Here is a 25,097-nt window from a genome sequence, read left to right on the forward strand (position 1 = left end):
TTGAAACTCAATTTGTCAATCTTTGAAGAACCATAACTCCTGAACAATGAAAGTGAAAAGCAATAATATTAAACTTGACCTCCATTTTCTCATTTGTAACAACATATTGAAGTTTGAAAAGTTTTGGTTGAACGGTTCATGAGTAAATGCCTGGACTTGTTTGGCAGTGGCCCTCCCCCACGAATGCCCGTCCTCTATACATCCTCAAATCAATAACCATTTTCCTTCGTAAATCAGTAAAAATCCATGAATTGAAGAGTAAATGAAGATATTGTAACATTACCTGTACAAGAAGTCTCAGTACAGAAACTGTAATATTATCAGACTCAGCTTTTTCTTCTTCTAAATTAATTGAGTCAGTTTGTTCTGCTGTTAGTTTTTGTCCTTCTTTTATCCATTCATTCACTAATTTAGTTGCCTGGCTCACTTTTTCTGCCTGGTTCTTATTCTAAATATGAAAAGTTAAACCAATAACTTGACCCTCGTCTAGTAAGTTTTCAGTTTCACTTAAATATTTTGTCTTTTCAAAGTAAAATTTTAAGTAAAACTTTAGACTAAGAAATCATCAACTGCATTTTTGTACTAAATAAAGAGAACTAACTTTTGCTTTTGCTTATGCATTACCTTTGCTATAGCTGCATGCAGTCTTTGTTTGTGATTATAGTGTTTAAGTTTGCATGTGCTACTCCGATATAAATACTATGTGCTACTATATATGTGCTGATATAAGACATTTGTTTTAATATATCTTGCTTAGCTTTTATTCTGCATGTGCTATCTGCATTAATATATATATGTGATGTCTGTATGTTTGTGTTGTATGTGTATCTGATGTTATTACATGTATGTTTTGTTTATTAATATCAGTCAGTTAAAAGCTCATGTTCTTTGTTATTATGTATATATATGCAACCCGACTTTAAATAAAGATTACTCTACTTTACTTTTTTATTTTAACTAAATTTGGCCAGTAAATAAAATAAAATAATGTGAAGTAAAAAACTGTATTTGAAAAATGTAAGAATACTTAAGATTCAAATTAACTGTAAACAAGAATGTGTCCTCAGTACACGAATGCCCCACTCGCACTATCATTTTCCATGTTCAGTGGACCGTGAAATTGGGATAAAAACTCTAATTTGGCATTAAAATTAGAAAGATCATATCATAGGGAACATGTGTACTAAGTTTGAAGTCGATTGGACTTCAACTTCATCAAAAACTACCTTGACCAAAAACTTTAACCTGGAGCGGGACAGATGGACGAACGGACGGACGGACAAACAGACGGACGGACGCACAGACCAGAAAACATAATGCCCCTCTACTATCGTAGGTGGGGCATAAAAAATAGATTGTCAAATACGAAATTTCCATATTTGGAGTTGAAATTTAAATCATTTTAAATATAATAAATGCTTAAAAGCCAAAGTTTACATGATAGCATTAAACAAAATTATATTTTTCTTTAGGAATGCAGACTTTCAAAAAAGCAAACAGTGGTTTCTGCAAGTGGAGGTTTGGGCCCCCTCAAAATGTTTGACCCCACCAAGTCAAAAACCTGTAATTGTTGTATGTTCCTGTATGACATTTTTGTTTTTTGTTTTATATATTGATCAGCTTGTTAGTTTGTATATTGAATGGTTAACATTTGTCAATTAGGGGCCTTTGATATTTTAGTTGGGTGTGGATTTTGTTCTGAAAGCCTGATGGTGACCTATAGTTGCTGACTTCTACATCATTTGATCTCTAGTGGAAGTTGATTCATTGACAATGAAACCACATGATCTCTAGTGGAAGTTGATTCATTGACAATGAAACCACATGATCTCTAGTGGAGAGTTGATTCATTGACAATGAAACCACATGATCTCTAGTGGAGAGTTGATTCATTGACAATGAAACCACATGATCTCTAGTGGAGAGTTGATTCATTGACAATGAAACCACACATTCTCTAGTGGAGAGTTGATTCATTGACAATGAAACCACATTATCTCTAGTGGAGAGTTGATTCATTGACAACGAAACCACATGATCTTTTATTCATACAAAGGGGACAAGATTCACTGACCTATGGTGATCAGTAACGATATTAAAAGAATAATGGAATACATCATACCCGAATTAAACCACATTTGGACTGGGCCCATACATCCATTGCCTTGTCATATTTCACTGAATGTTTTGGAGCAGGTGGTTGTAAAGGGAGGCCACTCTTTGTGTCAAATTCTGCAGGAACTATTTCTTCCTTCTGATTAAATTCTTTTTTAAAAATTTGTTTGAAAGAGGATTCTGGATCATCACAGCATGTTTTGTCATCTGAAAATCCTAGAAAAACAGAAATAATTTAATCAGAAAATACTAGAAAAACAGAAATTATTTAATCAGAAAAAACACTAGAAATATCAAATACATAAGTTGTTTAATCAGAAAATCCTAGTTATTCACAGGTTAATCAGAAGTTTCTTGAAATTCATTAGTTATTTTGTCAGAACCTCCAAGAATATATAAGTTATTTAAATCTTCTATTTTGTCATTAGTTATCACTGATGAGTGATCTGTGAATGAGTTTGTAAGTTTTAGCTGATAACTTCAAAGGGGTTATCTTTAATACTCTTCATGCTTACAAGTTATTAAAAGGGTAATGATCTATTAAATCTATGCAAATCATGTATATCAACTTTTTTTGGTATTTTCAGTATGATTTTGGACTATTCATTAAGGTTTATCTATTTACCATTAACCAATGAATCAATATAACCATAAACAACATTAGTTTTGGAGTCCTTAAACAAGTTGCCTCCAGCTCTTCTTAATAATTCTGTTGTAAATGCTAGCCAAAATCTGTCCATATTATACTGCACAGGCTTTCCTAAAAACAAAAAAATTTTGAAGGATATTTCTTTGCATACTTCAATTTTACAAGTAATCATTTAAGTATTGTTAAGGGAGTAGAAGGAGGTGTTATCCTAAAATCCTGGAGAAAATAAACAGTAAATCCTGAATTCCCACAAAAAAAGTTGCATTCTTTCCCAATAAGTGTAAATCCTAAATTCCCCATAAAAAAACAAAGGCCCTTTAGCCAAAACCTGGAAAAGGTCCATTCATTCAGTTTTAATAAAAAAAATATTTTCAGGCTTTGGACTGACTAACTGACTGAAAATTCATTTATTTTTCAAGGTCAATTCTAAGACCTTTGAAAGGTTATATTTTCAGCAACCAACACCTAGTTTGGCCATTCAGACAAAGGTAGATACAATACCATAATTAATTGTTAACATCCCTGATACCCCCATTATTCAGTGAACTGTGAAATCAGGATTATACCATTATTTGGGATATGATTTATCTTGTTTACATCATAGTGATCAAGTATTCTAAGTTTCAAAATCGGAGAACCGTGTTGTAGTGGTTATTGCATCGGACTACTTAAACAAAGGTTCCTGGTTCGATCCCCGCTGTGGGAAGAAAATTTCAGGGACTGAATTTTCGGCTTTCCCTTGACACCATTTGCGAGTATGTTCTTGAGAAACGATGACAGTCTGTCTCAAGGGGATGATAAATAGCTGACCCGTGTTAAGAGAGAGCCATATCTCTTGCATGTAAACAACACCCTTTTAGAAAAAGAGCAGGCTAGTGACGCTACAAGGCAGCACTCGCACCCACAAAGTGGAAAGGGATTAATATAAGTTGCAATAACTTGTTTGCCAATCCACTATAAATAAATATGTTTAAACTAAGTGTCAAATTGACCACAACTTCATGGTTAACGACCTTAAAAAAAACTTTACAGAAAAATGAACTAATTTCCCACAGTTATCAGGGTTAAAAATCTAATTTGGTTTCTTATTCAAAATGTATGTCATAATGAAAATGAAAACTTCATTGTTTACTACGTACCTTGACCAAAACCTTTAACCTAATATAAGATGAGATGAGACTGAAGAATACAATGTCTTCCTACCTATTGCAGGCGGAGCATAATTTAAATTACCAAGATAAAAACAAATTCTGTCTAAATAGTGTAATAACCTACCATCCATCTGAAGTATGACCTTGAGTCTATCTTTTGGTAGAGATAATAGATAACCAATCAATGTCAGTAGATTTGGTATTACATCTTTAGTTCTCCCTGCAGGTGATGCTATAAAGTTAGTCAACACAGTGCTCACTTGTTCAACCAAATCAAAGTCCACCAGACATGCTGAAAGTCACAATAACAATTAAATAAATCAGTGCAAAATAAATTATCCAAATCGCACTTCTATCTTGTCAATTCCCAAAATAAAAGTATGTATTGCAAACTTTTATCATAAGTTGTGGTTACTATTGATACTTGAAGACATAATATAACAATATACAATTATGGCCCGTTGAAAAGGTGAATATCCAAAACTTTTAACACGAGAAGGTTATTTTAATGAGGGAGCAGTCCCCAGTGAAATAACTTTTAAGGGTTGACAATTCTGGATATTCATCGATTATAAGGGGCCACAATTGTTTTATTATAACAAACTAACAGTGGAAGGGCCTATAGAACACTAACTATATTCTTTACATAACAAACACAAGCTGACAATCGAAAATTCTGTTATAGAATTATCCAATGTACAACAAAGGTAGAATCTTTTTGTAAAATGTTGATGGCCCATTTTGTTTATTAACGTCTGTGATGTCATTTTCATGGGAGATAACTCGAATGCAAATCTAGACACTAAAAAGGTTATTCGCCTGTGAATAATATGGTTATTTACCACTGATGTAAATTTTAAGGGTTATTCATCCTTATTTGCAATTAAATGAAAATTAACTGAATTATTCCATGTCTTGTGATAAGGTGTTATCTAATAGAATTGTTTGTAATATGTACTCTATAAAAAGGTCATATATACCTACCTCGGCAGGTTCTTTGGTAGACAAAGATTATCTTAAGCTGATGCTCTTGTACATCTGACCGTTGAATGACCAAACATTAGAACTGGTCTCTTAGTTATCTATACCTACCTCGACAGGTTCTTTGGTAGACAAAGATTATCTTAAGCTGATGCTTTTGTACATCTGACCGTTGAATGACCAAACATTAGAACTGGTCTCTTAGTTATCTATACCTACCTTGACAGGTTCTTTGGTAGACAAAGATTATCTTAAGCTGATGCTTTTGTACATCTGACCGTTGAATGACCAAACATTAGAACTGGTCTCTTAGTTATCTATACCTACCTCGACAGGTTCTTTGGTAGACAAAGATTAACTGAATTATTCCATGTCTTGTGATAAGGTGTTATCTAATAGAATTGTTTGTAATATGTACTCTATAAAAAGGTCATATATACCTACCTCGGCAGGTTCTTTGGTAGACAAAGATTATCTTAAGCTAATGCTCTTGTACATCTGACCGTTGAATGACCAAACATTAGAACTGGTCTCTTAGTTATCTATACCTACCTCGACAGGTTCTTTGGTAGACAAAGATTATCTTAAGCTGATGCTTTTGTACATCTGACCGTTGAATGACCAAACATTAGAACTGGTCTCTTAGTTATCTATACCTACCTTGACAGGTTCTTTGGTAGACAAAGATTATCTTAAGCTGATGCTTTTGTACATCTGACCGTTGAATGACCAAACATTAGAACTGGTCTCTTAGTTATCTATACCTACCTCGACAGGTTCTTTGGTAGACAAAGATTAACTGAATTATTCCATGTCTTGTGATAAGGTGTTATCTAATAGAATTGTTTGTAATATGTACTCTATAAAAAGGTCATATATACCTACCTCGGCAGGTTCTTTGGTAGACAAAGATTATCTTAAGCTGATGCTTTTGTACATCTGACCGTTGAATGACCAAACATTAGAACTGGTCTCTTAGTTATCTATACCTACCTCGACAGGTTCTTTGGTAGACAAAGATTATCTTAAGCTGATGTTCCTGTACATCTGATAGCTGACTGACCAAACATTAGAACTGGTCTCTTAGTTATCTATACCTACCTTGACAGGTTCTTTGGTAGACAAAGATCATCTGACCGTTGAATGACCAAGCATTAGACCTGGTCTCTTAGTTATCTATACCTACCTTGACAGGTTCTTTGGTAGACATAGATTATCTTAAGCTGATGCTTTTGTACATCTGACCGTTGAATGACCAAGCATTAGACCTGGTCTCTTAGTTATCTATACCTACCTTGACAGGTTCTTTGGTAGACAAAGATTATCTTAAGCTGATGCTTTTGTACATCTGACCGTTGACTGACCAAACATTAGACCTGGTCTCTTAGTTATCTATACCTACCTCGACAGGTTCTTTGGTAGACAAAGATTATCTTAAGCTGATGCTTTTGTACATCTGACGGTTGAATGACCAAACATTAGACCTGGTCTCATAGTTATCTATACCTACCTCAACAGGTTCTTTGGTAGACAAAGATTATCTTAAGCTGATGTTCCTGTACATCTGATAGCTGACTGACCAAACATTAGGCCTGGTCTCTTAGTTATCTATACCTACCTTGACAGGTTCTTTGGTAGACAAAGATCATCTGACCGTTGAATGACCAAGCATTAGACCTGGTCCCTTAGTTATCTATACCTACCTCAACAGGTTCTTTGGTAGACAAAGATCATCTTAAGCTGATGTTCCTGTACATCTGATAGCTGACTGACCAAACATTAGACCTGGTCTCATAGTTATCTATACCTACCTCAACAGGTTCTTTGGTAGACAAAGATTATCTTAAGCTGATGTTCCTGTACATCTGATAGCTGACTGACCAAACATTAGGCCTGGTCTCTTAGTTATCTATACCTACCTTGACAGGTTCTTTGGTAGACAAAGATCATCTGACCGTTGAATGACCAAGCATTAGACCTGGTCTCTTAGTTATCTATACCTACCTTGACAGGTTCTTTGGTAGACAAAGATCATCTGACCGTTGAATGACCAAGCATTAGACCTGGTCTCTTAGTTATCTATACCTACCTTGACAGGTTCTTTGGTAGACAAAGATTATCTTAAGCTGATGCTCTTGTACATCTGACCGTTGAATGACCAAACATTAGGCCTGGTCTCTTAGTTATCTATACCTACCTTGACAGGTTCTTTGGTAGACAAAGATCATCTGACCGTTGAATGACCAAGCATTAGACCTGGTCTCTTAGTTATCTATACCTACCTTGACAGGTTCTTTGGTAGACAAAGATCATCTGACCGTTGAATGACCAAGCATTAGACCTGGTCTCTTAGTTATCTATACCTACCTTGACAGGTTCTTTGGTAGACAAAGATTATCTTAAGCTGATGCTCTTGTACATCTGACCGTTGAATGACCAAACATTAGGCCTGGTCTCTTAGTTATCTATACCTACCTTGACAGGTTCTTTGGTAGACAAAGATCATCTGACCGTTGAATGACCAAGCATTAGACCTGGTCTCTTAGTTATCTATACCTACCTCAACAGGTTCTTTGGTAGACAAAGATTATCTTAAGCTGATGTTCCTGTACATCTGATAGTTGAATGACCAAACATTAGAACTGGTCTCTTAGTTATCTATACCTACCTCGACAGGTTCTTTGGTAGACATAGATTATCTTAAGCTGATGTTCCTGTACATCTGATAGTTGACTGACCATGCTACCAAGTGTCATGAACATCACATCTATCTGTTTGTAATCATATCCTAAAGGATCCAATGTACATAGAAAACCAAGTACTGGTTTTAGAAGTATCTAAAATGTAATACAATGTAGTATTGATTTCTTATAACAAGGTTCATGTTTATTACTGCTAATTAACTGTCAGTTTTTTCTTCTAATAGAAATCTATAAAAATTCTTATCCATCTTATCAAATTTCATTTTAATTCAATGGTGTAGTTACATGAAATAAGATTCAATTTAGTAATGGAATTCCAAAAGAGAGAGCAAAATACTTTTAGTATAGTTATAGAAATAATAACTGCATGATACATTCATTTTCTTCAGAAGTTTGAAACTTCCACTGATTTTCTTAATTTTTCCATTACTTAAGTCCTAAAATAATAATAATAGAACTAATTTCTATTACAACAGTGAAGCTTTATAATGGTTGTAATCTTACAGACTGAACTTTTGAATGAGCCAATGAATATGCTGGAATACCTGACTACTGGAAACACAGGTGTGTAGTGTTCTATACTGTTATTTGAAATTGGGGATTTTTGGGAATGTAAATAAATCCCTTCACTAGTTCATTGATCTCATAGTGGTTGTAGCGCCGGCCGTTTATCAAGTTTACCAATTTCAAAGCAATGAATGAAAACTGGTGTATTGCAATTTACAATAAATAGTATTTAAATATTCTCTACGTATGTAATTACCTATAAAATACCTAATCTGAAAAGTTATATCTGAAGTTCGTAAAGCAGCTGATCGTTAGCATCCAAATTTGAAACTGACTATAGTCGACCTAGTTTACAAAGTGAATACACAAAAATAGATATTCCCTACTTCCGGTTAACGGTTACAATGTAAACATGAACGATGTGTATCAAAAGACTACAATTATGAAAGATTATCGTTATAAATGAATGTGTAAAAGGTAATTCCATACAACTTTAACATATATAAATGATTTGTTATGCAGTTCCTATGAAAATTACTCCGCATAACATCTCAGTCGCGAATGACAACCTAAAATGTGCTACGAACTCCCGGTAAAATCATTACCAAAATATTGCGGGAATTATGAAATATAAAAATGAACTGCACAAACTATGTGCATTAAACAACGTAATAACTTCTATCACAAAAGTAAATTAAGGTAAAATGCTTTGGCACAACACTGCCTCCCGTCAAATAAAGAATTCTGTCCGCAGAATTAAAACTGAACAATTTACCATTTATCAAGCTTTTTGAAAAAAGTTATTCATGAATTCAATCAATATAAGAACTAACCAAAAGGAATCATTAAAATGAAAAATTGAATTAGCCTCTTCCTTAATAATTTTAAGAAACTTTTCTTATTCATACAAATATACAAATATATACATGCGCAATAAAACAATATTCAATATTTAACAACAATGTTTATGAAAATAAAATGTTTATCTGAAGTTAAGTTTTCTTTTTATTGGAAATGTCACTACACTCTTAATTTTCTTTGTGCAAATGTTTTCATTTTCTAATTTCTTTTCCGCTGACTTCAGCTCTTTCTTCAGATCTTCTTTTCTCTTTTCCAATCTTTGTATAAAATTTCCGAATCTTAGGCATTCGAATTTGTGGCTTTCCTCCAATTCTTTTATTTGCTTTTTGTGGGTTTCTTCCATACTTCTGTTATCTTCCCTGTGTTTTTTCTCCATTTCTTTTATTTTATTTTTAAGTCCCTCAATTTGCTCATCCCGTCCATCTACCTCTACTTCCATAATGGCAACTTCTTCCTCACTGATGGTGATTTCCTCATCATAGTCTGGAATAAATTCTTCCTCTTTCTCTGTCATCAAGGGTGTTGTTTTAATATAAATGTCACTTCCAATCTTTACATTGTATGGGTTTGTGGACTTATTAAAAGTATGTACAGCAGAATCCTCTCTGAGAGGCTTTCCTGCCATGGCATTAGCATGGTTTTTCCATTTTCCCTCAGTTAGTGCCTTAAAATTGCAGATATTACATAAATATGGAATTTGGTTATTGGGAGTATGCCTAAACATAAAATGTTGCACAGCTCCTTTCTTGTTTAAATGTTTAAAATCACAAAGCCTACACTGCCATACTTTGGTTCCTATGCCGTCTGACATTCTATAAATAAAAAAATATCAAAAAACTAAAAAATTGTTTTAAAATTTACACATTTTAAATATTCTACATTTTAAAAATTTGTTTTAAAATTTACACATTTTAAAAATTTGTTTTAAAATTTACACATTTTAAATATTCTACTGGTAACTTGCTTTTGCCCAAATTGGCATGTTTTCATTACAGGGTTTTAGTCGATCATGGTGAACTACCTCAGTGCGGAATTCACCGCGAATCTCATATACAACGGGGCTGAGAATTTTCGTTATCACAAAAGGACCAAGCCATGGAGAGCGAAACTTTTTATTTACGGTTTTGTCAAATTTATAAACCAAGGCCCCTAACTCATATCTGTTGTCAGTCAATCGTGTGTCATGGTCACGTTTTTGTCTTTCTGCATTGCTCTTTAGATTTTCCCTCGCAATCTCATAGACGTTTTGAAAATGAGATTTTATGGTTGAAATGTAATCTTCATTGTTCTCAGTTCTGTTTTCATGACTTCTGAACATCAGGTTCAGAGGAATATTGACCTCTCTACCTAGCATCATGTAGTTTGGTGAAAATCCTGTAGCCGGATGAGGGGTACTTCTATAAGCAGCTAGCAGGAGATTGATGTATTCATCCCAATTTGTTATATTCTTGTTGACAAAGGTCTTGATCATACCACCAAGAGTCTTGTTAAACCTTTCTATTAAACCATTTGATGATGGATGATAAGCAGCTGTTCTGGTTTTGTTAATTTGGAATAGATTACAAATAGATTTGAAAAGGTCACTTTCAAAGTTCTTTCCTTGGTCTGTATGTAATTCTAGTGGTATGCCAAACCTAGCAATGAATTCCATCACTAGTTTCTGTGCTACCAGGTCAGCATGCTGATGTGGTATAGGGTAGGCTTCCATCCATCTGGTAAAATAATCGCCTATAACCAGTATAAATTTATTCTTCTTCTTGGTTAATGTCAGTGGACCAATGATATCTATGCCAATTCTGTCTAATGGGTATCCCACTCTATAGTCCATCAAAGGTGCTTTTGGTTTTTTCCCCGTTCCTTTTATTTTGTTGCATATGGTACAATTCTGTATATGTTCTGTTATATCCTGACTCATCTTGTACCAAGTAAAAACTGTCTTCATTTTCTCTATGGTTTTCTTAACTCCCATGTGTCCAGAATAAGGGGTGTTATGGCTCAAAACCAATATATCCTTCTTTAATATTTGTGGAACAATCAACTGTAAATGATTTAATTTACTCTTGGCATTTATCCATTTCTGATAAACAATACCATCTATCAATTCAATATTCTCCCAGTTTAACCAATATCTCCTTGTGGCTGGACTTAAACTGGCACACAATTCTCTTTCTGGTATTTTTCCTTCTTTTTTCCATTGGTGTAAGTATTTTAGATCTTGATCTTCTTTTTGGAACGCTTGCATTTCTTTAACTGAATATTTGGCCAACCAATCTGGGTGTTCTTGAGACCTTGTTACCACAGCTCTTTGGTAGTGCGGGTGGGGTTTAATAAAATAATAAATGTATTGCAATTTACAATAAATAGTATTTAAATATTCTCTACGTATGTAATTACCTATAAAATACCTAATCTGAAAAGTTATATCTGAAGTTCGTAAAGCAGCTGATCGTTAGCATCCAAATTTGAAACTGACTATAGTCGACCTAGTTTACAAAGTGAATACACAAAAATAGATATTCCCTACTTCCGGTTAACGGTTACAATGTAAACATGAACGCTGTGTAGCAAAAGACTACAATTATGAAAGATTATCGTTATAAATGAATGTGTAAAAGGTAATTCCACACAACTTTAACATATATAAATGATTTGTTATGCAGTTCCTATGAAAATTACTCCGCATAACATCTCAGTCGCGAATGACAACCTAAAATGTGCTACGAACTCCCGGTAAAATCATTACCAAAATATTGCGGGAATTATGAAATATAAAAATTAACTGCACAAACTATGTGCATTAAACAACGTAATAACTTCTATCACGAAAGTAAATTAAGGTAAAATGCTTTGGCACAACAGTGGTTTTGAACAAAGTTGATGTGAAACTACTGTCAGATCTATATAATAACAGATTTATAATAAGCATAATACCTTAACTTTCTTCCAATGTGTCTGATTTACATACAAAGGTAACCAAGCATTGATTGGCTCTCTACCAAGTCCAACTGTTGTCACTCCTAGGTCAAAGTTGAAACCTCCATGTGCTTGTAACTGTCCGTCTACTTTTAACTTAAATTCCAGAGCGTCCATCATAGCAGTCTTACTAACAACTGTACCACTGATATTGTGTATCCAAATCTATACAAACAGTTAAAGAATGTCATTCAAGGAATATACAAAAGCAATTGGAAGATAAAATAATGTCCCATATCAAATAATATTCTTAAAAATCATTTCTGCAGAAGTTTGTCTGAAGAACAATTGAAGTATAATGGAAATATTTTATACAAATGGCAGTATTTAAACATGTAAGCTATGTAAGTTATTTTTCAGAACTTCTTTAAAAAGGTCACGTCTCTTAAGCAGTCACTTGTAATACTTCTTATAAGTAACTACTTTAAAATACATGTTTGACTGTAAGTATATACTCACTAGTGAAGGTTCATCTAAGATGACTTCAGATCTTTTGACAGTCAAACCAAAGCCTATCAAATCATCTGGGTCACTGTCTATCAATACATCCTTAATTGAATTCTGAGACAGTGCACAGAAGTAAAAGTCACATGTTTCCTGGGTGATGTTCTTTACATCCTCTACATCTATCTGTAGTCCTGTTAGCTCTTCCTGTGCTGTTTTGGCAGATGACAAATTCTTTGTGGCTCTTCGGTCCATTAACCTATGTCTTCTAGATTTGGAAAACTGTTCAAAATAATATAGTTATCAAGCTGTAACATGTCTGATTAACAGTCTGATTTAATTTTGGGACAATAAAAGAAAAGTATGGTCCTGTTTTTTATTCAATATCTCTTACGAAAAGGTTTATCTGTAAAAATACCTTGTAGAAAATTTAATTTCCTTAGTCTCAAAGAGATGAATCAAAAGGCCTTTGTCTTTATAAAATTTGTACAAAATATCAAAAAGATCAATCATAGAAAACAAGGAAAATGAAGACAATATCTTAGAATCACTATCTAGGAAAACATGGTCTACATACTTGAGCCTGGTACCTCATATCATGTGCTCTAGCCAACATCCCAACTGATGGGGTCTCTTTTCTGGCAAATTCTGCTATTAATGTAAACATTTTGTTTATCTAAAAAATAAAAGTAAATTAAACTCTGTTAATAAAAGGTATAACAAACAACTATTGAATTGCAGTAATAGCAATTCTAACTTTGATTCAATTTAATATGTAAGAACTATTTACATAAGAGTAAAGTCAATGTATGTTTGAGATAATGTGTGGATATGAATCCAAAACAGTAAAACTTCACGAGTGATTCTATTTGTGAAAAAATAAATTTCAGATCTAAATTTTACACATGTAATGGAGGATATCTTCTCATAATGCAATCTTGTACAATTGTCTTACTGAGGCTAAACTTAAAACAGCATATTTAATATTGTTAAATGTCAAATATTTTATAAATGTGTACAGGTTGACTAGCATTTTAAGAATTGTCCAAATCATTGATATTTGTATTTAACAATGTCATGTACCTTTCCCTGAATATCTGACATCATTTTATGAATCTCTTCTCTTAGACTTTTGTTGATATCTTTGCCATATAGTGGTATTCGTGACAACCTTTCTTGTAACTTTGTTAATCTTTTTTCTATCACAGAAGCATCTAAAATACAAAACATGACCAGTCTTCTTAACACTAAATCAATGCATAATATTCACACCAAAAACAATCTCTTGCCCAACTACCAATTAAACCTCAACTTGTTTTTTCTAAAAAGATTTTGTGTTTTATCAATTATTTTATATTACTGCATTGAGTGTGATACTGGTTTCTCCACTACGCCTTCAGTCTTCAAATGTGCACCAACTAAATATCTAAAGAAAAAGTGTGTGTTATACACACCAAAATATGGTAGTATTTTATGTATTAAGTATGAGAATTCAGTAAACAGACAAACTTTACCTCCTTCGCCGGTTATAATTTCTGATAGTTTGGTTGCCACGATATCTGTACTTCTAGACAAAATCTGTATACTCCACAGACATTTATCTTTAACAGACGTTAGAGTCATCATAGAACTGTTACATACATCACAAGGAAATGTCACTTCTTTAAGAGTAGAATTCTGTCAAATAGATAGCATTAGAACAGTACAAACAAATACATTTACCAAACTCATACATGCTAATAGATAGCATTAGAACAGTAAAACAAATACATTTACCAAACTCATACATGCTAATAGATAGCATTAGAACAGTACAAACAAATACATTTACCAAACTCATACATGCTAATAGATAGCATTAGAACAGTACAAACAAATACATTTACCAAACTCATACATGCTAATAGATAGCATTAGAACAGTACAAACAAATACATTTACCAAACTCATACATGCTAATAGATAGCATTAGAACAGTACAAACAAATACATTTACCAAACTCATACATGCTAATAGATAGCATTAGAACAGTACAAACAAATACATTTACCAAACTCATACATGCTAATAGATAGCATTAGAACAGTACAAACAAATACATTTACCAAACTCATACATGCTAATAGATAGCATTAGAACAGTACAAACAAATATATTCACCAAACTCATACATGATAATCAATATTTAAATGAACAAAAATCCAAGATATCAGGAAAAATAATTGAAATGAGCAGCTATACTAAGTCCAGAAACTATCTCTAATATTCAACATTTTCAAAAGATGAACAAACCTTTAAAATATTGATAACCTAAAATTGGACTTTTTCTGTGATGTACTATTGTACAGGCATCTTTTTTCATAAATTCATGTGCCAGAATGGAAATGTGTGCAGACATTTTAACACTTCAAGTGTAGATAACTACTTGGTCAAGGTTGAACGGTACAGTTCATTTTTATGGTAGCTTTTTAAGTGTTGGCATAATAATCAAGAAAAAAATAGACCTCTGAGAGACTGATGTACAATTATCTTAGATTTTAAAGTAAGATTAGAATTTCATGTATTAGTGCTTACCACTTTCAGTTTATGAGTGATGTGAACTTTGACAGTTGGACAAAGGGATGGTGTCTGATTTAGTATCCATGTGGTTGCAGTTACAGCAGGCTCATCTGAAAGGGAAATACAAATGTACATATCTTTTTAAATTTTGAATACAATAACTTTTAAATATGAGTGTATTTTTTTTCTTTTTGAAATTTATTATTTGACTCCTTCAGCTAGTTTTGGTTTTAAGCATTGTCTATACTGGCAGACAGATAGACAGTCAAGGTTAACACGTAATGTCCCATTACCCTAGCAGCAGGGCATAAAAATATGTTAATCATTGTTTTTGCCTATTTTCTGGATCAAATAAGTCAACCAAATAGTCCAACCTTTTATTAATTTCAATGTTGACATTCTTTTCTTTTGAAATAGCTGAACACACCTTGATCATGCGTAACCCAACTCTGGTATAAGAGTAAAATTGCAGGTCACATGAATGGGGATTCAATGAGGTTAAATTATTTACTTGCAAGTCAACAATACATCAGCAATGTTTTTAAGCTTATTTTAACAAATAGGGGTCAAACTGACTGCTTATAACAAAAAAATATATAATAATTCTGTTTTTATAAGTACTTGAAACAAAGAGTTATAGTAATAATTTTCTTTTATTATTCAATAGAATTTGGACATACAGTCAAACCCGAGTAAACAGGACCCTGAATAAATCGGTTTCCTGTCCATTCTGGCCGAAAAATTAAAGTCCCATTTTTTTCCCTTCAAAATCTTTGTTAAAATACCCTTTGTAAACCAGACCCTGTGTATTCTGAATTCCGGTCTTATGATGTAGTCCCAATACTCTTAATCTCATCAATTATTACCTGTCAAAACCGGTTTGTCTAATTAATTTCAAATGATGGATATGCAATCAAAACAAATTTGTTTTTTAATATATAATATGACTTTACATGATATCAATTTGCCAGGTGTTCAACTGTGAACTTACAATTTGGTACAGTAGTGAGCTGTATTAATTATTCAAACACTATAAACATGTTTATTAAACTAAGACATGCTGAATATATCTCAGAACGAACTTACGTTGTAACTTGTATATATTTTTTTTCAAATCGAGGAGTAAGAAATTTACATCATGTTTTCAAAATCTTTTGTTCCCTGTTGTGAACCCCTAAACCAATGACCATGATAATGGAAGAACATCCGGATGAAAACAATCATTGGGCATTGTACACTGAACGACAATGTTTCAATCGTGATGAAATTTCATTTGATAACATTCTGGATTTTTAATCAGCCATACCAACGTTGGAAATTAACGATCATGAAAGTAAAACGAAACTCTCGTGTCTCAATCCAAACAATGCGAGTATAATGATGCAAATGAAAACAATGAAAAACAAAGTGAACGTGAAATTGATAAGTCGGAAACTGATGCTTCCAAGGTCCATTTGACAGACAAGGATATGTAAAACACGGTTAAAATATCATTTTTTTTAATTCGAGGAACAACCAGTTTCTTAAATTTCTATAGCTAATGAATATGAAGATTCAAAACAATGATCATAAGAAGTTATTAAGTTATTGCATTTTGTATTTAAATTGATTAGTTTATAATTTACAATCAGACAGAACTTTAACATGCAATATATTGGACGTAACAAGTCAATTACTTCCGGTCAAAACGGAAACCTGAATAAACAGGCTCACTGTCCAAACCGGCCCTTTTTCATAGTCCCGTAGTCGGACGTCTTATAAATACAGGTTTTACTGTTTAATTTTTTTATATGGTAAAGACTACCAACCTGATTGTAAATCCTGAGTAACAGGTGCCTTGATAACACAAGATTGCACTTTTTTGCCATTATCTTCTATTTTGTTATCTTCATTTATTGAAAGATGAACATCTACATGCTGACCAGACCTGAAAGATACAATTATTAAAAAAATACTCAATTGTACAATTATCCACACATTTAGGGTACTAAAACCTTTTAAAGAATTATCAAACAGGAAAATGCCTCAACTCTACACCATGTCTGGCTCGCACTATCACATTTAAATGTTCTGAGAACCAATGAAGTCTACATAAAAACCCTTACTTGTCATGGACTTTGAGAGTTCATATCATAATAAACAATAGACAATTTTCATATAACCTACTTTAGAGTCTGGATTATATTTTTTTGACAAGTAAGTATGACATTCTGATGTTCAGTCAAGTAAGAGTGGCTAAAAGAGGTAAAATCAAGATCACGTTCAATGCAATATCAGGAAAAAATTAACTGTTATAACTCTGTTGTAAATAGAAAACATCAAATACCGGTAGTTAAAGTCAGAGACAAATTAAAAGGGGGCAAGTTTGGTTGATTATGAAAAGATTCAATGAAGCATGACAAGAGTGCCCCTCCTTTCGTCGGGTTGTGGTCTCATTGACACATTCCCCATTTCCATTCTCAATTTTATTGATTTTTACTTCTTTAAGTTGCTCTTACTTGAAAAGAGGAATCTATATTTGCAAGTGCCTGTAGAATACTTTTCTCTCTAAATGTGTATGCACAGAAAACTTTATAATAATGTTTTTGTTTAAATTTTTTTTACATTTCCAGAATTTTTTATAAAATTTAGGTGTCCATGATTTCATTTTACATGCAATTTACTTAGACCAAGATGAAAATTACACATAAACTGGCCAATGATTTTCATTTTACTAATTATTACTATCTGAAGACATTCCAAATATACGTTGAGCATACATTTTTTTTTCTCTCAATTAAATCACATTGGAAACTAAGAGTTGAAAGTACTGATTAGAATGATTAAAAATTTGACAGTATGTATGGACAAACCTTTTTGAAGACTGAATTTTGTCCTCTAATGTCTTTTGGTCATTTTTGTCTTCGAATTGTTGTGTGATTGACACATCACCTTTTATTCATAATGACAGTTATCATAACATTATAATATAGGCAGTATTTATAACAAGGCAAACTTACAACTGCTATATCATAACATCATAAATTTCATGCAATTCCTAAATGATATTTACCCTTGTACAATAAAATCAAAGAGTTCCTGTAATTTCTTTGTCAATGAATCTGGACCCTCACTCGGCTCACAGTACCTAAACATCCCTGTTCCTTCACCAGCATCGGTCAAATCTTTCAAAAACTTAAACTGGTGATCTGTGAATGAACTCAATTAATATAATTAATTATATAACAGGGTCTCTGACTAAAAATAGCATTTCATTTCCACATAAAAGTAAGACTAGTAATATTATACTCTAGTGAAATATCTGAGATTATACTGCAATTTGATTGGTTGCTAGTACCATGTGAACAAAAACAAAAATCAGAAAGGTATCTAATATTGAAATCAGGGCACTCCAGAATAATATAATTATTATTTGAGTTTCAATGGGGATGTGGGTTCATATTTTCTGTCAGTGACCTATTTTTATTAGGAGATACAAAACAGTGGTAGGGAATATGAACCCATATCCTCAGTAAAGATCCTGAATAACTTATATTATTCCACTGCATGTTGATTTTAATAGCGAAATCAACATTTGGATTGTTAAAACTATCACACGTGACGTCAAACAATATACATTCATTCCCCGTGCCTGAGGGAGATATGAAGATTTGTTCACCCAAGAATATTCATTTCACGAGGGTTTCATTTTGATAGGGTTGTTTGAAAAAAAAATTCAAATCTAAAAACAAATAGAAAAGAATAAATAAATAATTAACTATAAATCGGTACTGATTATCATTGTATATGTTGTGTTGAGATGTGAAGATTTGTTCACCCTCGAAAAGTCATATTTCCCTCGGGCGATGACCTCGTGAAATATGACTTTTCTTGGGTGAACAAGTGTTCATATTTCCCTCAGACAAGGGAAATAAATGTATAATATGCTCACTGAAAACTTGAAAATGTTTGTGAGTTTATGATTTCATGATTAGATAATCAAGAGCCTTAAGTATTTATATCTATATTCACCAAACATGAACTTTTTACTTATCATGAGAAACATGATATATGTAACTAGTAGAGCAGGAATTGGTGGCCATTTGATAGTACAATAGTTCAGCTGAGGTCTGGTCTTTAATTTCAAGGTATATGTGTAATATTTTATGAATTATTGCTTGCCCTTTTTGTCTTTTTTGTATTTTAATTGTCCTTTAACTTATGGTTTGTCCAGTGATATTATATTATAAATCCTATAATTTGTAATAAATTGATGTAACAAACCTTTTGAGAAGCCTACAGAATGAACAGTGACAGGTATGCTTAGTGAATCTATTCTTGTTTTCCAGCTGACAGTTCTTTTATTGACCATTTCAAAATTGTTAGCTGTATCCTGGCCATCAGTCATAAAAACCACTACTGCTCTGTCATAGGAATGCTCTACAAAATAAGACCATGTGACATAAGTATGCTCCATTTACCTAGGTGGAAAGAATATCCAATCATAAACATACAAATTATTTTGTCCCAAATATAACTTGTAAGATTTCAGCAGCAATTTGGGTACAGTGAAGTTAAACATATTTGTGACAGAGAGAATATGACAGTGCAAGTGCTTGTATATAAAATTATTATAACAAAAACTTTATTTTACTTTAGACATAACAAAAACTTATTATGTTTTGGTCTTTTTTATTGCTCTATTTGGTTAAGGGTTTTGATTTTAATCAATTGCAGGACAAAACAAGAATGTGTCCTCAATACACGGATGCCCCACTCCCACTATCATTTTCTATGTTCAATGGACCGTGAAATTGGGGTCAGAACTCTAATTTGGCATTGCAATTAAAAAGATCATATCATAAGGAACATGTATACTAAGTTTCAGGTTGATTGGACTTCAACTTCATCAAAAACTACCTCTACCAAAAACTTTAACCTGAAGCCGGACAGACAGACAAACGAACGGTACGATGAAGGACGGTACAACCGACGGACCAACGAACGAACGCATAGACCAGAAAACATTATGCCCCTCTATTATCGTAGGTGGGGCATAAATAGTAGCTCTAATAAATTGGATATTTGGTGCAAAGGGATAGAATATCTGTGTTTGGTTGGGGTCACCTGAAAAAGTTTAAATCAATACAAACCATTTTTTGATAGTAGTATATCTAGCTTGTCAAATACAATGATAAAGTTTGTCATTGATGATGCCTTGAGTTCATCAATTTTCTTCTGATAATTTTCTGTATTTAGTTCCAACAAGGACACTTGACTGTTGTAAGAAATAACATCTGTCTTTATGTCACTGCAGGGTATAGTCTGAGACAGGAGCTCATGGAGGGCACTTTTTACCTGTTAATAAATCAAAATGTAGTTGACAAAATTAAATGTAAATGCATATTTTCCCAACAAATCAATTCAGAACACTGACTTCAGTATTTTTCTATATGTTATTAGAAAAACAGATTATATCGCTTAACTCAGTAGAATAGAATAGTAATCTATTATAAATATGCATCTACTTTTGTTACTTAGCAAGTTAGCTTGATCTTTTGTTGATGTTTATCCTCCATACTGTTTAACCAAGATTTTTTACTAAAGTTTATTTTTTCTTTGTAAATATTAGACAAATGAGATGTCATTGATCAAGGCAACTTAAACCACCAGAGAAGACATCTTTAACTAATTCACTCAAGACACTGCTTTTGCAGGAATATGAACAATCAATCAATACATACAATATCTTCTAATAATCATTGTCTATATATTACAATTCTTCTGTATATCATTTGCAAAAGAAATTCAAATTCTTTAAATTTGTGACCATTCAAAACTCCTTTCTACAAAGCTTAAGGCAACATATCAAGGAACTGAAATTTACCAATTATGTTAAATAACCACCAACAGAAAATCAAATATACCTGCTCTACTTTTTTCCATGGAACTAGCTTCTCTATCAACAAACTGGCTTTATATAGCTATGACCAACAGATCCTCTCTAAATACAAATATTATAGATGTACAAATGTACCTGCTCTATTGGACTACAGGCCACAGGCCTACTCTCAACATACCTGTTTTATTGGACTGCCACCCATAGATCCACTTGTATCAACAGCAACGATTAGATATGTTCTATAGTTTTTGAAACTACTGCTCCAGTCCTTTGGTAAATGTATCTGCAGATTGAGAATCTGTTCCTTACTAACTGAAAAATCGGCATTAAAATAAAATTCTGTGATTATATATGTAGTTTGAAGGGCAATGATTTCAATACAAAATGTAATAAGTACAACATGTACAGATGTAGTTTATCAATCTATTTTGAGATTCTGAGTCTGGAGCAGTTTTGGTTAATTGGCCACCAATAGAATTCCTTTTAAATCAAGAAAATATGCTTAATATTTTTTATTGGTATAATTAACAATGATTAATGATATTGTTCTCAGCACTTGTAAATCAAAATCATATTAAATAGTATAGTCATACCCATGCACTTTAAATGGTACTATCTACACATGTATTTTGGCATTGCACATGGTCAGGTTTTTCTCTTACTATTACTGAAGTCTTTACACTACTTATTGATAACTATTTTAATTTTTTTTTAAAACAGCTTTAAAAATCGTATTGCCCAGTTTTACTCTATTTTATACAAGAACAAAATGTTATACCAGTATCATAGACAAATTTAATACTAATTTACCAGTATTGTGATCACCAATTAAGTACAGGAAATCAAAGATGTAAACAAATTTCATTTTTCCAAGGCATTTTTTTGTGGTCTAAAAAAGGGATTTTGTGACCAGACAAAAAAAGAATCCTGGAAACCTAAAAAGTGGTTGGTCATGTAGGTGGCTTCATCTGAAGGTAATTTTAAAGAATAATAATATTTTATTTAAGGTCAACAAAAAGACTTTCTAAATTTTATTCACCATAATTACATGTAGACTAAATATTTCTTAACAGTTTGATGTGTCAGAGGGTATCTAAATAGCACTTATTTTCGTAGTTTTTTCACCTATCTTTTTTAAGATCCAGACAAAATTGATGTCTTCTTCCACCAAAAAATTAAAGATCAAAATATATTTCAGATACAATTATTTTATGCACAAGTATACTAGTGACTCTCAAAATAAAAGCCATGTCTATGATCAGACATATAAAAGAGTAATTCGGGAAAAAAATTTAATAGGTCGAAAATACAATACAGGAGGATATATGTTGCATAAAATAATTGTATCTTGTAAGATTTCTGAAGCTATTCTTGTTGAATAGGTTCAATTTGGGTACTGTGACTTTAGTAGTTTTGAAACATCTTGTAAATAATACCGATATTGTTTCCTCTCCATAATGGCATAAGAATGATTATAACTTATATGCAAAGAATCATCTTGTATTGAACAAAATATATTTCTTCTTTTGTTACAGAAAACCATCAACGTACTGATGTTTACTTTCCGGTACTTAACAAGTTTATAAACGTTGTGCACAGAGACATTTATTTCAATTTGTGAAATGTCACCAGTTAAAATCATACCTTCTTTTTGTTCCTCATTTTGAATTGACTGACACTGAATAAAAGACTGAAATGGAGTAAATGCTCTCTTCAGTGTCTGGTCAAAACCACTCATGTTATCGTCGTCAGAGTTTTACCTTCTCCCTCCTCTTAAGCCGAATTTGATATCTTAAATACTTATTATCACTGAATATTGCACATTATATTAGGGAGATTAGGAATATTGCTTTGGTTTGCATCATCTCTTTTGGTTACGAAAGGCTGTGGTAATCAAAGGGCACTACTTGGTAAGTGGAGAGAAACGTACAATATTCTGTTTTCCACTGGTATTAATGTACGTTCCTCCGTTATATATTGAAGCACTCATACTTGGGATCAAGGACGTATTTAACCAACATACGTGAGGGTCTGGATAGGGGGGGGGGGTCTGTTCAGTAATCATTTTTTTCACCCCTTTTTCTCTAATCATTAAAAAAATAATCCCTTTTTTCTCTAATCTTCAAACAGTTAACCCCTTTTTGCTCTGATCTTCATTTTTTTGCCCGTTATTATCTAATCTTCATTGTAGTTAAGGGCATTATTCTTTAATCATTTAACCCCATCCAAACCCTCATACGTCCTTGTTGAGATACATTTCAACAATTCGATAATATACCAACGTATAATGCAGGTTTATTTTATTTTTATTACAGAGACCCAGAGACCTATCTTATAACAGACACGAACGTTATAATATTAGCATCATCTCTTCTTTTAATTCAATTCAATCAAATATTTATTGCCATAAAACTGCATTTTTATAGTATGTGATAAAACATAACAAAAGAAAATAAAGATTAAGTTACAAGTTAACAAGATCATTCATATAAACAATAAAAGTAAATAAATTTTATTATCAGTTTTCTGAATTCAAGTTTTGAGCTTATTTTTACATGTTTATAACTAGTTAAATATATATAGGAATATGTGGTATGAGGGCCAATGAAACAACTCTATAGTATAGAATGTCCCTGCCATAGCGTGGATAGTTTTAAATACTTTAATTAATTTGAATGTCCCTTTGGTATCCAGTGGCGTAGCTATGTCATTTTAACGTGTACTCCCGAACCTGGGCAAGGAGCCTAAAGATCTCAACCGGGTCCAGGTCAAAGCACCTGCTGTTAGTGTGTTTAAGAGGGCGAATCCCTCAAAAGCTATAGAGTTATCGAGAATGAGATACGATTCCCATCATTAATAAAACTCATCAGTAGCACAATACTCTATAATATAAGTGGTTTATTTTTTATGTTTAATTCGTTCATGTGCTAATTAGGAATATAATGGTCAAAGAGAAAACATCCAAACCAATAACTTTGAAATATGAGTAAAGGGAGCTGCGGGTAAAGAATTTAATTGACAAAAAAAAATCTTTAATGAACATGAAATAATTAATTCTCAGAGATCAGGTGCAATGTTAAAAATCGTTAAGAGTTCTTTGGTAACCTGATTTCTTCCCGCAAAAAGTGAATCCCTTTATTATTTATTAGTCCTTTACAGGATTTAAACAAATCAAACTTTTTCTTTAGATATTTTTTCTCGATCTGGAACACTAACGTTTGCCAAATATTCATGACAATCTATAGAGGTTTATAAGTTTTATCATGGAAAAAAATCAGACCGTCTATATTAGTCTGTCTGTCAGTACAGAACTGAAAAAACGAACGAAAAAAATAAACTTTCAAGTTTTTTACTTTAGACATTAATCTAAAAAAAAAAAGTCTTCCAAAGTTTCATAAAATTCGATGTAGGTTTGGCTAAGAAATTAATATGTGGAACAATATTAACTTTAACTCCAAACTGTAACTTCTTGTTAACTGCAAACAAATATCCCTTTTATCCCTTAAATATAGGAAATCATTATTATGCACTGGAAACTCTTTTAGTCATATACAGTTTTTGACCAACTTCTATAACATTTCAAGAAGGTTTGACTAAGTTATGATAGATATTTAAAAAAAACCCACCTTTAACCACATACTGTACCTTAATATTATTGCCACCGAAAAAAGAACTGCTTTGAAAAAAAAAAGAAATTACGCAGAATTCACAGTAGTTTCAGACTATTACAGAGAAAAAAAAAACAAATATACAGTTAATATGATACCAGAGACATATAATATTATATGTCTCTGATGATACCATGTCGTTGAAAATTAATTTTCGTCCCTTTAATTCCCCATTGAAGAAATAAGTACAAGGCTGATATGAATTTAACCAGTTCTTTTTATTTTTAGATTGATTTTTTTAATCAAATACAAGTGTACGCCCGGGCGTTTTGACGTAAACGTTGCTACGCGCATGGTATCTTTCGCCTCTTTTTTAAAAGTTGACAAACTTCAATGTATTATATAGATATAGGAAGACGGGGTATAAGTTCAAATGAGACAACTCTATATTTTAGAAGTTGCTCTAACATGCTAGTATGTCTTAAATGTTTGCATGTATGCTATATTTTTATTTGTGCTTAATTTTAGTTGTGCTTAAATTTTAGTTGTGCCTCATGTTTGGCTTTGCATGTATTTCAATATGTCTGTGCTGTTATATATCTTGTCTGCATGTTGTGTGTTTTAATGTTGTGTTTATGCAGGGACCTTTTTTTTTTTGTAATGTG

The 25,097-nt window shown here is 32.5% G+C and overlaps 1 protein-coding gene across 1 annotated transcript in view; it reads right to left on the reverse strand.

The window, feature by feature from the left end:
- The window catches only part of LOC143065288 (uncharacterized), a 29,493-nt gene extending 6,771 nt beyond the window's left edge, over nucleotides 1–22,722 (reverse strand). Inside the window, exons 1-17 of the mRNA XM_076238777.1 lie at nucleotides 22,469–22,722; nucleotides 21,003–21,136; nucleotides 20,076–20,280; nucleotides 19,207–19,362; nucleotides 17,996–18,131; nucleotides 16,752–16,870; nucleotides 14,959–15,053; nucleotides 13,898–14,060; nucleotides 13,467–13,597; nucleotides 12,961–13,059; nucleotides 12,399–12,665; nucleotides 11,898–12,104; nucleotides 7,565–7,733; nucleotides 4,040–4,207; nucleotides 2,741–2,875; nucleotides 2,123–2,331; nucleotides 284–448 (exon numbers count right to left, since the gene is read on the reverse strand). Coding sequence (XP_076094892.1) covers nucleotides 284–448; nucleotides 2,123–2,331; nucleotides 2,741–2,875; nucleotides 4,040–4,207; nucleotides 7,565–7,733; nucleotides 11,898–12,104; nucleotides 12,399–12,665; nucleotides 12,961–13,059; nucleotides 13,467–13,597; nucleotides 13,898–14,060; nucleotides 14,959–15,053; nucleotides 16,752–16,870; nucleotides 17,996–18,131; nucleotides 19,207–19,362; nucleotides 20,076–20,280; nucleotides 21,003–21,136; nucleotides 22,469–22,562 — 2,652 coding nt within the window. The 5' untranslated portion in view covers nucleotides 22,563–22,722. The remainder of the gene's footprint in view (nucleotides 1–283; nucleotides 449–2,122; nucleotides 2,332–2,740; nucleotides 2,876–4,039; nucleotides 4,208–7,564; nucleotides 7,734–11,897; nucleotides 12,105–12,398; nucleotides 12,666–12,960; nucleotides 13,060–13,466; nucleotides 13,598–13,897; nucleotides 14,061–14,958; nucleotides 15,054–16,751; nucleotides 16,871–17,995; nucleotides 18,132–19,206; nucleotides 19,363–20,075; nucleotides 20,281–21,002; nucleotides 21,137–22,468) is intronic.
- Nucleotides 22,723–25,097: the final 2,375 nt, after the last annotated feature.

The sequence above is a fragment of the Mytilus galloprovincialis genome, chromosome 2 (genome assembly GCF_965363235.1).
Source record: "Mytilus galloprovincialis chromosome 2, xbMytGall1.hap1.1, whole genome shotgun sequence".
Classification (NCBI taxonomy): Eukaryota; Metazoa; Mollusca; class Bivalvia; order Mytilida; family Mytilidae; genus Mytilus; species Mytilus galloprovincialis.